The 15,934-nt window shown below is 29.2% G+C and overlaps 2 protein-coding genes across 2 annotated transcripts; one reads left to right on the forward strand and one right to left on the reverse strand.

The window, feature by feature from the left end:
* Positions 1-6,336: 6,336 nt before the first annotated feature.
* On the forward strand, positions 6,337-7,653 carry LOC111678263 (glutamate--cysteine ligase regulatory subunit). Its single transcript, XM_023439550.2, has one exon. The coding sequence runs from the start codon at positions 6,539-6,541 to the stop codon at positions 7,448-7,450; it is 912 nt and encodes a 303-aa protein (XP_023295318.2). The 5' UTR covers positions 6,337-6,538; the 3' UTR covers positions 7,451-7,653.
* Positions 7,654-11,698: 4,045 nt separating this feature from the next.
* LOC111678253 (wolframin) lies at positions 11,699-15,111 on the reverse strand. The gene is made up of 4 exons (XM_023439539.2): positions 14,931-15,111; positions 14,760-14,858; positions 13,034-14,682; positions 11,699-12,888 (listed from the first exon to the last, which is right to left on the reverse strand). Exons 1-4 carry the CDS (start codon positions 14,992-14,994, stop codon positions 11,992-11,994), a joined length of 2,709 nt encoding a protein of 902 aa, XP_023295307.2. The 5' UTR covers positions 14,995-15,111; the 3' UTR covers positions 11,699-11,991.
* Between the last annotated feature and the right edge of the window lie 823 nt (positions 15,112-15,934).

Here is a 15,934-nt window from a genome sequence, read left to right on the forward strand (position 1 = left end):
GTGTTTTTCTATGATTTTGTTTAATTTAGATAAATATTAAATCAAAAACGGACTTTAATGGACTGAGACTAATCATAATTTTTACTAATATTTATAAATTTAATTGTTTTATGAGAATCATATTAGAAACCAAGAGAAGGAGTCTGTTGTTTTGTTAATAAAGGGCCCTTCAGACGATCACACTTTGCGTACGACAGGTCTAATTAAAAGGGCATACGACAAGTCTAATGAAAGAGTAAAATGAAACTCCATCCGTCTGACAAAAAAGATAATAAAAGTCGTATGATTTATATATTTTGTGTTTACGCGATTGGTATAAAACAATAAAAAAGTCAGATGGAAACAGCTGTTTCACTTTTTTATATGTGTTTACATAAAAATACATCCCTGATCTAATGCGACCTGCTTGTTTTTGAATCATTTCAAAAAATGAAGAGAGCCATACGACTGTTAAATTTTCCATCTGTATTCTCTCTCAATGTGTGATGGTTTCATTACATATTGCGTTTAGACGATCCCATCCGTGCACTTCTACACAAAATTTTGACATATCATATTACTTGTGTGATCGTGTAAAGCCGGCTTAAAAAGTAAAATGAAATTCCATTGGTATGACAAAAAAGAGAATAAAAGTCGTATGATTTATATTTATTGTGTTTACACGATTGGTATGAAACAGTAGCACAGTAAGATGGAAACAGCTGTTTCACTTTTTTTGCATGTGTTTACATAAAAATACATCCCTGATCTAATGCGACCTGCTTGTTTTTTGAATCATTTCAAAAAATGAAGGACCTGGCTCACACTGGGAAACCTATTTTGGGAAACTTTTGAAAAGAAAGAAATATCAACCATTTCTTTTTCTCACGCACAAAATCAAAAGTTTCCCAGTTTGGACCAGGTAAAGTGAACAATACGACTGTCAAATTTTCTATCCGTATTCTCTTTCAATGTGTAATGGTTTCATTACATGTTGCATTTAGACGATCCCATCCGTACTCTTCTACACAATTTTTAAATGCTTCGGTCAACATTTTCATAAATAAAAAAATAATCAGCTGTTGAAATAACTTCACCTTATTACTTAGGTGCGCCATGGATTGGATACTATTAGAGAGACTTATCTAGCGGCTTTTGACTTGCATAGTTTAAGAACTAGTACGTTTAGGGGCTAGTTTAGAGATTATTATGAGGACCAGTCTATGAACGCTTTAATATACTTTTAAAAAAGTACGAAAAAATATTACAAAAATACAATTTTTTTAACAACTCTAAATGTTTAAATGTGTATTGTAAAAATTTAGCTGAAAAAAAAACAATTTTAAATTTATTAAAAATTATTTTAAGAAATTCTAATTTAATTTTTTTTTTAATTTTAAAACAAAATCACACAACGAACAATATTTTATTTTTAACATTATTTTTTTTATACACTTACAAACATCAAGTGTTTTTCTATGATTTTGTTTAATTTAGATAAATATTAAATCAAAAACGGACTTTAATGGACTGAGACTAATCATAATTTTTACTAATATTTATAAATTTAATTGTTTTATGAGAATCATATTAGAAACCAAGAGAAGGAGTCTGTTGTTTTGTTAATAAAGGGCCCTTCAGACGATCACACTTTGCGTACGACAGGTCTAATTAAAAGGGCATACGACAAGTCTAATGAAAGAGTAAAATGAAACTCCATCCGTCTGACAAAAAAGATAATAAAAGTCGTATGATTTATATATTTTGTGTTTACGCGATTGGTATAAAACAATAAAAAAGTCAGATGGAAACAGCTGTTTCACTTTTTTATATGTGTTTACATAAAAATACATCCCTGATCTAATGCGACCTGCTTGTTTTTGAATCATTTCAAAAAATGAAGAGAGCCATACGACTGTTAAATTTTCCATCTGTATTCTCTCTCAATGTGTGATGGTTTCATTACATATTGCGTTTAGACGATCCCATCCGTGCACTTCTACACAAAATTTTGACATATCATATTACTTGTGTGATCGTGTAAAGCCGGCTTAAAAAGTAAAATGAAATTCCATTGGTATGACAAAAAAGAGAATAAAAGTCGTATGATTTATATTTATTGTGTTTACACGATTGGTATGAAACAGTAGCACAGTAAGATGGAAACAGCTGTTTCACTTTTTTTGCATGTGTTTACATAAAAATACATCCCTGATCTAATGCGACCTGCTTGTTTTTGAATCATTTCAAAAAATGAAGGACCTGGCTCACACTGGGAAACCTATTTTGGGAAACTTTTGAAAAGAAAGAAATATCAACCATTTCTTTTTCTCACGCACAAAATCAAAAGTTTCCCAGTTTGGACCAGGTAAAGTGAACAATACGACTGTCAAATTTTCTATCCGTATTCTCTTTCAATGTGTAATGGTTTCATTACATGTTGCATTTAGACGATCCCATCCGTACTCTTCTACACAATTTTTAAATGCTTCGGTCAACATTTTCATAAATAAAAAAATAATCAGCTGTTGAAATAACTTCACCTTATTACTTAGGTGCGCCATGGATTGGATACTATTAGAGAGACTTATCTAGCGGCTTTTGACTTGCATAGTTTAAGAACTAGTACGTTTAGGGGCTAGTTTAGAGATTATTATGAGGACCAGTCTATGAATTAAACAATAGAATTTTATAGAGATTAGTCAAAAGTACTATTATAGGATAAAGACTAGATTAGGGACAAGTCTGAGGAGTATGTACTTGTCTAGGAAATATTCTATGGACTAGAATAAAGACTAGGTTAAGTATAATTAACTTTTAATTGTCATTTAGACAATACTTTTGGACTTGTCTATATACTAGAGGCTTAACTAGGAAATATTCTAAGGACTAGTCTAAGAAATTGTCTAGCGACTAGGCTATAGGGAATAGTATAGGGTCTAGTCAATGGACTATTCTATTTTGTATTCTAGCAACTATAGTAAATAGACTATTATTATATTAACTAGTACATTATATCATATCTACCAGATTACAACCTAAAGACTTGTATATTCTAGTCCATAAACGAGTCTATTGACTTTTGAACTAATTATTCTATGACTAGTCTTCTGAAAAAGTACTGATAGTACTTTTGTGTACTATTAGTACTTTGCAATAGTTTTCAACTTTAACAAGTACACAGAGGAAAAAAACATTTAGAAATTGTACACTCTTCATACCAAATTAACACCAAAGTGCTTATAATTTTTCAATAACATACGTTGTCAAAGTATATAGGAATAGTTGTCAAATCAACAACAAAAATAAAAAAAACATAACGTTATGAAATCAACAAAAAATAGAAATGTGTTAACAAAGTAACAACGCTGTGGTGTCGAAGAGAACCCTGATTTATCGAAATGACAACAATTCGTTATCGAAATCACAACAATGTATTGCCGAAGTGTATAAAGCGTAATCGAAATGACATAAACAATCGATTAATGAGAATGACAACTATACGTTGTCAAAATAATTACTACGTGTTATGTAAATTTTATACACTTCCGTTATCTAAATGTCTACAACAAATTTTATCAATTTCGGTACTTTTCTAACGTTTTTCCCTTTGTGTAAGAAAAAATATTATAGTATTGTATATCTAATCCGTGCACTAGATCACAGCACTTAAAAAATTTACTACCTTCACGATTTGGGGACATTAAAGGTTAGATTTTGTTGAATTTTGGAAGGTGAATTAGAACAGACAAATAACACTAAGTATAAATATAAACATACCTTTTCACATACTGTATTGAATTAAAAAACGGAATAATAACATTAATATAAGTATTATAAACAGCTTATACATAACATTACAACGAAATATCAAAATTCAGATTACAATTTACTTTAAAGAAAAGTCCATTTGATCAAAAGCCAACATCCGTCCCATTAAACAAACAGACAAATAGACCAAGTATGAAAACAAGAATATGTTTTTTTATCATAATTACAAACTATTGATTTTATTTTTTAAAAAATTAAAACTTTTTTGTTACAAATTTATAATTTAAATAAAAAATCTCTCTCTTTCTCTAATATTCACAATAAATGTTGCAATTAATAAATAAATAAATACTATATTAAAAATTGTTATACAAAATTCAAAATGGAATTGTAAAATTTATTTTATTTATAATTACAAAACAGAAAGTAATTATTTTTATAAAAAATATATGTATATTTTTCCTTTTTTTTTGCAAATTGATTATATGTGTAAAGTAGCAAGTACTATATATTAGTATCTATATATATTAGTAAAGCAACAAAAAACATTATTGTATTAAAAACAAAATAAAAAATATTCCATTTACTCTAAATGAAATGGTTATAAATAAGTAAGTTAATGTAATGTTTAGTTTTTAAATTGTTTAATATAATTTTATGTAAATAGTTTTACTAATCAATTGACAGACATTTATAAATTAGAGTAAAACTAAAGAAATAAGAAAACATACATTAAATAAAGACTAAAAACAATGGTTATGTGTATTTAAAATAAAAATATTTTGTGAAATGAATTATTTAATTGTATGGTAATGGGTGCTTGAAATACAAAAAAGAAATAATGAAAAAAGTTAAACTACACATTTAAAATTTGTGTGAAATAAAATGTAACGGTTGTTTATTGCATTAATTTGGCGGAAGTTTTTTTTAATTTTTGATAGATATCATTGTAGGTGTTACCAGATAAGTATTTTTAATGGAGAGCTGCTAGAGGTACTGCCAGTTGTGATGTTTAATAACTAGGGATGCCATATTAGTTTACAATAAAGGAATGTATTATTAGTTCCTGTTATTTTTTATTCATTTTAATTTACAATGAGTTTTATGATAAATTAGTCTTTTTATTTGAATTTTTGATCACAAAACGAGAAAAATTTGAAGCGCTTTATCTATTAAAATAAGTTTTTGTTTGTGTGTGTTCATATCGACACAATCAATACTTAATAATACTTAATAATTTTACTTTTTGCGTAGGTGAATGCAAAATCGAATGCGAACGCAAATAGTATAATTGAAGTTAATTTGCAAAAAAAAAAAATAAATTAAAATTTTGAAATTACTTAATATATTTTGATGAAAAAATTCAGTTGTATCCAAATTTTTACTTCATAATACATAACTAAAGAATAAATACAGGTTAAGAAATTTTATTTTTTAATCCCTAAGAGCGGGTTTTTGAGTTGGCAATCAAATGCCAATTAATAGTCAAAATAATTAATCTAAAAATAAATTGATTCTAATGTTAATTTAATGTTTTTGAGTAAAATATTAAACTTCGCTTATTGCCATACAAAACAACAGAATACCTCACTGTTTGTTATTAAAACAATGTATGTTTATTAAAAAGGAGAAGACAATTGTAATTTTAATATTAATGAAATTTTATTATTTTTTGCATCAGCTGTTTACACTTTTGAGTTTCTTGCTCAAGCTTAAACCACCTCCATTGGACGCTTAAAGTAGCAAACAAAATTAACAAATTGAGTACTCAAAAACAACTTTCGAGGATTAATTTTAATTTAATCCCTAATCCTTCGCCTAAAGATTGGCCCTAAAAGTGTTTACATTTAGTTTTCTTAGAAATTGTATTCGATAAAACATTCGTTAAGATGCGAAAATAAAAAAGGAAGCGAATAATTCGCATATGCGAAAGCCAGCATTCGCTACATCTTTAATATTTTGATTATACATAAAAATATAATTTCAAAACGGGATGACCTTTGACGCAGACGGAGTTTAAGTATTGAAAATTTATAACAAAAAGGTTAAAAAAACTACATTACTAGGAAAACCAAAATATTTAAACTCAAGTTTTAAGACTTCTGGCATAGATTTGTTATCGCTTAATTTTGCATATATTCATATATATTTGAGAAATATTAAGTATTATTTATGTAGTAATTATTTGTGTTATATATTAATTGTTAAAAATCACATCAGAAATCTTAAATATTTTAAAATTTAGTTTAAACAACGAGACATAAAAATGTTGCTTATTTTAGATGATATTTTTAGTTTTTTTTACTGCATATATAATAAGTACAAAACTCTCTTTTAAATTTGCTTTTCTATCTATCACCAGCTACATAAAACAAATATTAATTATGTTTTAAAACAATATGATTATGTTCGATTTATTAGGATCATTAAATAAAAATAAGCTTCATATAAACATTATTGTACGTGTATTTTTTGTCCAATAAACAATCAAATCATCTGGCAGCTTTAATCTAAGCTAACTGTCAAACTTTTGACTTAATGACTTTTTTCTGCTCTCATGTGTTTTTGTGTGTGTTTTCATTTTCGTTTTCGTTTTTTTTTGTGAATGAGTATCGAAAGTTGAACAAGCACAGAGCAGCACGTTCCTTTATCTTAATTTTCCTTAGTTTTTTTATTATAACAAAAAAAATTCATAAAACTAATTTAAGACAAACAAAAGTACACACATATAAATAGTAAAGTGATAAACTCGGTATTGCAGTTGAAAGATAATTGAAAAAACGCAAACATGTTGAGTGAAATTGCGAAGAACAGCAAATTGGAAAAGGTAATTATCAGCACGGGCAACATACTAAATGTGGACAGTGCTACACCCTTGCGAAAATCCAATGAAGAACTATTGGATTCATTGAAACTATGTACAGAATGTCAAAAGGCGGCTGAAACACAAAACACCAACGAGCAGGCAGCGGCGCCAGGTGGTTGTGGCGAGACACAAGTGGTATGTCATGAAACTGAAGCTCAAGTACTAAGAGCCAATCTAGAGCTGCAAGAGAGAATCAAAGAATATGCTCGCAATGAAATAAGTATTGGTGTGAAATTGTTTCTGAACAAATCTTCTAAGCAGGGTGTAGAGGAGGCTGTCAATGCTTTAATGCATATTTTGCAAGTGGAACATGTAGACAACTTGGTGCTGGCCTATCATCCATTGGAAACGGCTTCTAAGGTTTTGCCCGAAACTCCGGATGTGACCAGTGCAGTTTCGTATACGGGTGACTTAAAGTGGAGCAAACGCAATGAGAAAAGTTTGGACGTACTTAAGGAGTTGTGGCAAGTCTTAGAAGAATTCAACGAAAAGAAACAAATTTGCCAACTGGGCATTGCCGATTTGGACTGTGATGCTTTGACAGAGCTGCATAAAAATGCTAGAGTGCCTCCTACTATTAATCAAATAAATTTAGCTAATTGTTGTGTGGTGCCACCAGAGCTTAAGGAATTCTGTACTCAACATGACATACAACTGCTGACTCATGGTGATCCAGAGATTCTTATTAACGACGAGAATTTCATCATACCACATTACACGGTAGATTGGTCATTGCGCTATCAAATTCATGTACGCTGTCGTGGTGTACTCACTGCCAAGGGTTACATTCTGCAGGCCTCGAAAATGCCTAAAGATTCCACAGCAAGAGAGTGAATTGCTCTCTGCTAGTGAACGGGACAAAATAATATCTTTTGGGTTTTCTTCTTTTTTTATTGAAATAAAAAATATTTACAAATAGTTCAAAACTTTTAAATCAAAATTAAACAAACAAAATGAAAAACTGTCTATGTTGCATTTTTATGGAAAAACAAAACGTAAACAATTTGTGAACATTTTTAAGAGATTTGTCATCGGAATGAAAAGAGAATACATGCTATTCCAAAGGCCTTATGTCCTAAGAATGCTTCTCTGAACTCGTCTCTTAAATATTTTTTTTTAATTATATTGTATATTAACGGTACTCTTAGTAATTGTTATATTTTTTGATAAACTTTTTTTCATGTAACAAAACAATTGTCACTTTACTATAATTACATCCTTAGAATTTAATTTTTAAAAAGTTGCTTAATTGTATTTTTTAAGTATATTTAAATTAAATAGCAAACAAAATAAACCTAATAAATCAAATTACAAAAAAAATAAAATGAACAATTACAGTTATTTGAAAAAAAAAACATCTATATTTATCTGTATTTTATTTCTGTTTAGGCTTCCAAATGTAGTAGTAGTATTTATTCTTAATTATGGAATAGGTATTTTTTATTTCATTTACTTATTTTATCTTTTGTAATTAGTCACATTTTTTATTCTCGATTGTGGTGGTTGTAGTTTTATTTTTCTCTATTTCTGTAGCTTTATTTTCTATGTCCAATTTTAAGTACTTGCTGTTGTTATATTTTTGTTATATATAATTGTTGTTGTAGTTGTTGTTACAGTCTAACTTTTTAAGTCATTTTATTGTATGACTTGTAAATTTTTAGACCAATATAGTATAAATTATTTTTTTGTTGTGGTAGTTGTTGCTGAGGATTTTTCTTAACCCATTACGGGTTGTATTGGTTTGTTTGCTTGATAGGTTCATTAATTTTACAAAAAATATAAGATTTTATATAAAATTTTGAAAAAAAAACTTTTAGAGAAACATTTTTGAAATGAATTGCAGTTCATTTCCAATTAAAATGAATTTATCAATTGAATTGCAATTCGTTTTAAATTCAAATAAATTTGTGAATTAATTTTCAACTTTTTTGCATTGAATTGATTGGATGGATTTTTCATTTATTATGGCAGAATTGTTCATATGTGATAGATAGTTATATTTTTTTGATTTCATTCGTTTGAATTGCCAACTCCTTTTTCTAATTCATTTGAATTAATTCAAAATAAATTCAATTCAAATGAATTTAAAATGAATTGCAATTCATTTGAATTAGAAACTAATTGCTATTCATTTGACAATTCGATTTGAATTAGAAACTAATTGCAATTTATTTCACAAATTCATTTAAATTGCAAACTAATTGCAAAGCATTTGGCAAATTCATTTAAATCGGAAATGAATTGCAATTCATTTTTTCCAAATTCATTTAAATTGATTAAAATTTCATTCAATTCTCATTTTTTGTGAAAGGAATTAATTCAAAACAAGTATAAATGTATAGACGGGCGTAGCGGACCATATGATACCCTACACCAGTCAGTATGTATGTTAAAAATGGGGATTATTTAAAAAATAAAGCAATTGGTTTGTTTTTTAACTTTATTTCGGAATATTTTTACTTTTTTTTGGCAAAAAAAAGAGATTTTTTTAAGAGGGCTCAAAGGGGAGTAGGGCAAAATATGGCCCTATCCTTAAAAATGTTGGTAGGGGGAGTTAAGTCTACTTCAATATTATTTATGTAGAATTTAAAAGTGTTATTAGTGTTTGTAAGTGAATTTTGACCTTTAAGTCATTTTCTGAAGGGGAGTTTGTATGGGGGATAGGGTATTTTGTATGGGGGATCGGTAGTGTCATTTAAAGTTCTATAAAACTAAGTTTTGTCGACTTTTATTAACATAATAGATCATTTAAATTAATTATAAGCCAAAAGGCCCTATTTGGGGGGTACGGTTGTATGGGGGCTAGTCGAAATAATGGACCGATTTTAACCATTTAACCATCAATAGGCTTCGTCCTTGGGCCAAAATAAGCGTGTGTGCCAAATTTCATCCAATTATCTTGAAAATTGCGACCTGTACCTTGCGCACAAGGTTTACATGGACAGCCAGCCAGACGGACAGACGGACATAGCTTAATCGACTCAGAAAATGATTCTAAGCCGATTGGTATACTTTAAGGTGGGTATAGGACGAATATTTTTGTATGTTTCAAACATCAGCACAAACCCAATATACCCTCCTCACTAAAGTGGTGTAGGGTATAATTAAGCCAATTCGTAAACGAATTAAAATCAGAAATGAATGATTCATTTACAGCTCTGGTAAAAAGTTTTGAAAATTGTTTTTTAAACAAAATTAAAAAACATCGACTTTTTCTTTTTAAATAAAATGTTTCTTTTAATAGAAAAGTTTTTAATAATTTCTCATTTTACAGTAAAATAATAATTTTTTTTAGTTTTATAGAAATTTTTAGAAAATTTTTCTTTTTTATAGAAAAAATTTGCAAAATTTGTCTTTTTTTTTAAAACATTTTCATAAAATGTATCTTTTTATAGAAATTTTATTTTGAAAATGTTTTCTTTATGTAGAACATTTACTTAAAATATCTCTCTTTATAAAAAATTTTCTATACTATTTTATTTTTATGAAAATTTCCTCAAAAAAATCTCATTTTATAGAAAATTTTGAAAAAATTGTATTTTTTTGTAGAAAATGTTCGCATAATTTTTCTGTTTATAGAAAATTTGCTCAATGTTTCTACTTTTATATAATGAAATTTAGGAAATTTTATAGAAAATTATTACAATAAATAAAAAATATTACAATAAATGAAATGAAATGAAAATTATCGCAGAATCGTAATTTTTATAGAAAATTTGTGGAGATTTTAGAAAGTTATAACTTCTTATTTTATAAAAAGTTTTTGCAAAATTAAAAAAAATCGAAATTTTTCTATTTTTAGAAAATTCTTGTAAATTTATTTTATATTGAGAAATTTCCTAAAATTTTAAAAAATTTTAGATCGTATTTGAAATATAAGTCGAATTTTCTTAAAAACTTAAGACTTATGAAAAAATAAACCTTTTTGTTTATAGTACGATGTATAATACATAAATTCCTAGGAAATACACCTAGGCCTCTATCGGGCCTGTTGTTCGCTCCTTTTCACAAAAAAATTTTTCGCTGAATTTTTATTTTTCAATGTTTAGAAACTCAATTTCCTGGACGTTATGCCTAGTAATTTTCCTATAATTGTTAGTGAGGAATGTTCTTTCCAGAATAACATCGCATTCAAGATACTTTGATCTCCACATACTTTACATTTGTCGGAATCGGCACGTCCAATTTTGTATAGATGTGTTCATCATATTAATCTCAGACTTGCTCATTTTAAGGAGTTTTCTCATCTTGCTATCATCAGGGTTACTCGCCGTTTCATTATTCCAAAAAGCCTAATGCGATTCTTTCAACCATAGTTTTAATTTAGTTGAATGGTTTAGCGTTCATCAGGTTAATTTTTTTGAATTACATTCGCCCGATGATGAACGTAACCTATCTTTTTTAAAACAAAATTCATACATTTTGTAATTAAGGAAAACGCTCTTTTAATGGGAAATATTTCAGAAAACTTTTTTTTTGGAAAATCTATTTATAAAGAAAATGTTATGATTTTTTTAAACATTCGAAAAATAATTCCTAAAAAATTTAAAATCAAATATAATTTGATTTCACAAAATAAAAACCGATCAGTGTGATTCACAATAACACAACTGTTAAAAAGGTACCCCCATCTATCATATCTAAATAATAAAATTGCAATAAAAACACACCTTAATGACCTCTAATATCTATGACGTATTAATGTAAATTAATTTCACTGATAATTTTATCACTTGCTAATTTCATCATAGAAAAGACCAGAATAAATAAATTAAAAAATTTGACATGGGTTAAACATTAATTAAATTCAAATCAACATGTATGTACGATCATGCACATGTACGTATAACACAATGACTCTGGGCATGTACATACATACATAGAACTTAAGTACCGAGAATTAACAATGACTTTGTAAAAAATCTACAACAAAAAAATTTATATTTGTCTGAAAAAAATAGATAACAAATTAGCAAAATTAACTATTTTAGAGGCATTCTTAAGATTTAAAAAAAAACAGAGAATATGCAAAAGAGAGCTAAAGAGTAAAGAATAGAATAAGAGTAATAGAAATAGAAATTGTAACATTTTCGTTTGTTCGTTTATTATTCATTTACATACACATACAATTTATACACATGTATACATTTTAGTTTTTTTTTTGTTAATTTATTAATAAATTACAATATTAATGTTGGTTGGGTTATTTTTGAGTAAAGTTTTTTTTTACTAACTACATATTTGAAAGAAAAAAAATAACCTCAAAGTATAAACTACAAAAACTTAATTAAATTTTAAGTTTAGAAATTAAAGTAAAAAAAATTAATAAAAAGAAAAAAAAACAACCTTAACAAATAATAACTAAAAAGAACATTTCATTTAAATGTTATTAAAGGACTTAAAAATACATTGAGTAAATATTTAATACCGCGCATCAAATCACGCATACGAGCATCAACAGGTGATTTTAGGAGAGAATCCAATATAACAGGATTATTGTCACGATCTTGACATTGTAAACACTCAATAGCCGCCAGTTTTATATGTGCCATAGAAGAACCCAATATATATTCCTCATATCTCTCCGGTGAAGGCCAAGAAACCGTGCGACTATTGCTGAGAGTACCATAAAAATGTACACGATCACCCTCTACCAAACGACGAGTAAAATTACCGAATTTATGTTGAGCCTGCAAGATAACCTCCTGACGTTTGTCCAGTAAACCTGAAGACATTTTAACACGAATCTCATATTCATAGGTATTCCATTTGTGTAACGAGCAACGTTGATCCAAGTGGGAACTTTTTAAAATGTTTTGATAATCAAGACACAATTGATCATGCGGTTTCTGGCATTTGAATAAAGTTTCCAAACGTTCACCGTACAGGCATGAAATCATGCGATTAAGCCAAGCGGGTAGATATTTATTAATGTACCAGGCCGGTTTATTGTGAACACTAGTTATTTGTACTTGGGTGACGTCACCTTCCCAGGCTACAGCCTGTCCTTCTAAATGGGCACACTTAAGTTGAGTTTTAATTTTATTGTTATCCCTCCACCAGGCCTGAGGTCCACAGTGTGAATAGAAACGTTGCCAACTCAAATACTCTGAGGGTGGTGGCGGCATATGGGTTTCTTCCACTGGCAGGGAAGTGATTACGGGTTGATGTTTAAGATCAGGTATTATTGTATTGAAGCGCGTGGTATCTTTAAAGTTGGAGGTCATATAAGGGAATGTTAGGACACAGGCAAAGGTGACGCAGATAAAGAGCTGGAAAAGAAGATTTATTTTAATAAAAAACTTATAAGTCTGTTTTCTATTGAGAGACACTTTCTATAAAACCATCTTTCGCTCTGCAGCTAAGATATACGTTCTCAGTAGCTGATTTTTAATATCTTACGACAAATTTACTCACCTGTATCACTGTTATATACTTCTGAGTGGTACGATTTATAGCCAAAAAACAGGATCCCAAAAGAGCCAGTAACGAAGCTACCACAGTGCTAAACAATCGTATATTGGGATCCGTAAATCCCAGCCATTCAATAACAACAAAGACTGGTATTAACAACGAAACTAAGCCAAATAATGGTAAAAATAGTAAAATTCCAGCTAGACCCAATGTTGCTCTTACCACACCAAACATAGTGGCACTTTGAGCACTTGTTATGCACAACTGCAGCCAACTAAGGGTAACACAATGTGGTATTAGATGAGTGTAAGTGCCATGCCAATTAGATCTCTTGGCCAGATGCACCAAAAACATGGGAATTAACAAATACAAAGCCGTGCGACAATTCAAACAAAACTCTATGCCATTACCAATGACAAACGAACAAAAAGTGGGAACTTTAAGATCTAAAAAACGCCAACCCGTGGTGACGACTTCATCCATTTCATAGGGATATTTTGCCAGTACATTAACACCGAACGACACTAAAACAATCCAATCGGGAAAACGTTGGGACGAATACATAAACGCTAGCATTGAAACAAACACAAAAATGCCTGCCACAGTGGTAAGTTCTGAATGCGGTAGCCATTCAGAGGAAATTAAAGGATACACCAACAAATTGCCAATAAAAGCACAGAAAAAATACAAATACGGCTGCATATTGTTTTTCAAAAAACGATTCTCAGATATATCAGCCTCTATATTGTGGTCCCCATATCTGAGAAACAATCCAGACCATATGCGAAAATCTATGAAATCATGTTTAGTTTTTAACATTTTACAGGTGGACCAAATCATCACACTCCAGCACAGGTAATAAAAGCCAATGGGCAGTAGCACGGTTAGATTATCACTGGAGACCAGCCAGTAGAGAGTTAGCAACACCGCAAAACGTACACTTTGTGGTACACGTTTAGGAAAATCAGAGACCATATTAATCAGTCGATGGTACATTAGGGTGAAAAACAATATAGGATGAAAGAGCAAACGATGGAAACAAGGAACATGATCCAAAGAAGCAGGATGTGGTACAGTAAGTGTGAGAGCATCATTAACAGCTGGCATGCGACCCGCAGCATAATTTACTGCAGCAGAAACGAGATTCTCCTCGGTAATATTGGGATCATTATCGGCAAAGTTTTCGGGAACATTTAAATGACTCCTGCGCTGTCTTTTGCGTCTGTCCTGTGTTCTATGCGCATGTAAATTTATGGAACCATTAGGTACAGCTGCACTACCATCTTCCAGAGGTTGATGGCCCAGGTCTTCATCATCCATATCATCTTCTGATGTAGACGTGGAGTCATCCGGTTGTCTTTTTGCCTTTTGCATTTTATAAATTTCACGCATTTTACGTTCCAGTTGTCGCGGTGATATATGTTTACCGCCATTCGAAAGACAAGCAAAAAGTTCACGAGCAGCCTTTCGCGCAGCTCTTTCGCCTGGTGTCATGGATAAACAAGAACGCACTTCGTGCTCATTTTCTGCATTAATGCCACAACCTTCTTCATAGCACTTTTGCAATAAATTGGCCGCCTCTTCATGACCCTGTTGAGCAGCACACAATAGCCAATGTACCGCCTGTTCTCCAGAACTTTCTTCATTGTGCTCTACATTAATAACAAAAAATCAATAAGCTATATTCATAAATCTTTATGGTTATGGTAAAATAAACACAAATACCAACCTATATTTTTATCCAATAATTGTTTGGCCAAATCATATTGTACTTCAGAACAGCCTTCCGCGGCTATATGATATTTTAAATTATTCAAAGTAGTGCGATCTAATTAAAAAATACTTTAAAAGTTTGTTTTTCGAAGACTTAAGAAAACGTTTTTTATTTACTAAAACTTACCATCCAAATTCCATTTGCGTCTTGATGAACCACCACTTGGTTGATTTTTGGTCCATGTTGCCATTTTTAACTGTTTGTGTAATTTTTTTGATTTAAATTATTTGTCTAAATCATTTTCTCAATAGTTTTGCGAAAAAGTTCAACAGCTGCATCTAAAGGAAATATTTTGTTTGAATTTCGACAGCTGTTCTTTGTTTGGGAAATTTTATTTTAACAGTTATTTACAAAACAAAGAAAATGAATCAGAGATGCCAACTTCTTGGGAAAATTGTAAACAAAGGTATCGATTATTAAACACTACACTGAAAAAAATCCATGCCTAATATATACGAAAAATGTCGTACATTGTACGAATAGTTCGTTGTTTCGCACCACGAAAATCTTTTGTAATACATACGAAATATTTTAGTATAGTGCAAAATATTCTTAAAAAAATTAATTTACATAAATTGAAAAAACGGAATTTTAAATATATATGGTAAAATTTACGAAATATTAATTTATTCAAACATTTTTGTTCATTTTAAAATAAATTTTCTAATTTTAGTTCAAAATTATTCTCCACACGAATTTTCATTTTTTTTATGAAAATAATTCGAGAATAATATTACACGTTTTTTTTATTTTTTTTTTTAAATGTTGTAGTTTTATTTAATCATAATATAATAAATATCATTATGTTTAATTTTGCTAAAATTTAAGAAAAAAATATTACGAAAGGTTTTCGTACTTTCGTAAAAATAGAAAAGGGTTTTATTAAATAATATTTAGTATTATACACGAAATTTTTGTAAATATTACGTAAATAGAAGTTACGAAAATTTTTTCGTAAAGTTGAGCATGAATTATTTTCAGTGTAGAAGAAATTTAAAGGTAAAAAAAGATCATTGCATATTGTGTGAACATTAATTCTTTTTTCTCTTTTTACTATATCTGGGTTAAATAAATATAAAGTGTTTTTATTTTATAGCATTGATTTTAATTCAATTTTTTTTAGCTTTAAA

The sequence above is a fragment of the Lucilia cuprina genome, chromosome 4, assembly GCF_022045245.1.
Source record: "Lucilia cuprina isolate Lc7/37 chromosome 4, ASM2204524v1, whole genome shotgun sequence".
Lineage (NCBI taxonomy): Eukaryota > Metazoa > Arthropoda > Insecta > Diptera > Calliphoridae > Lucilia > Lucilia cuprina.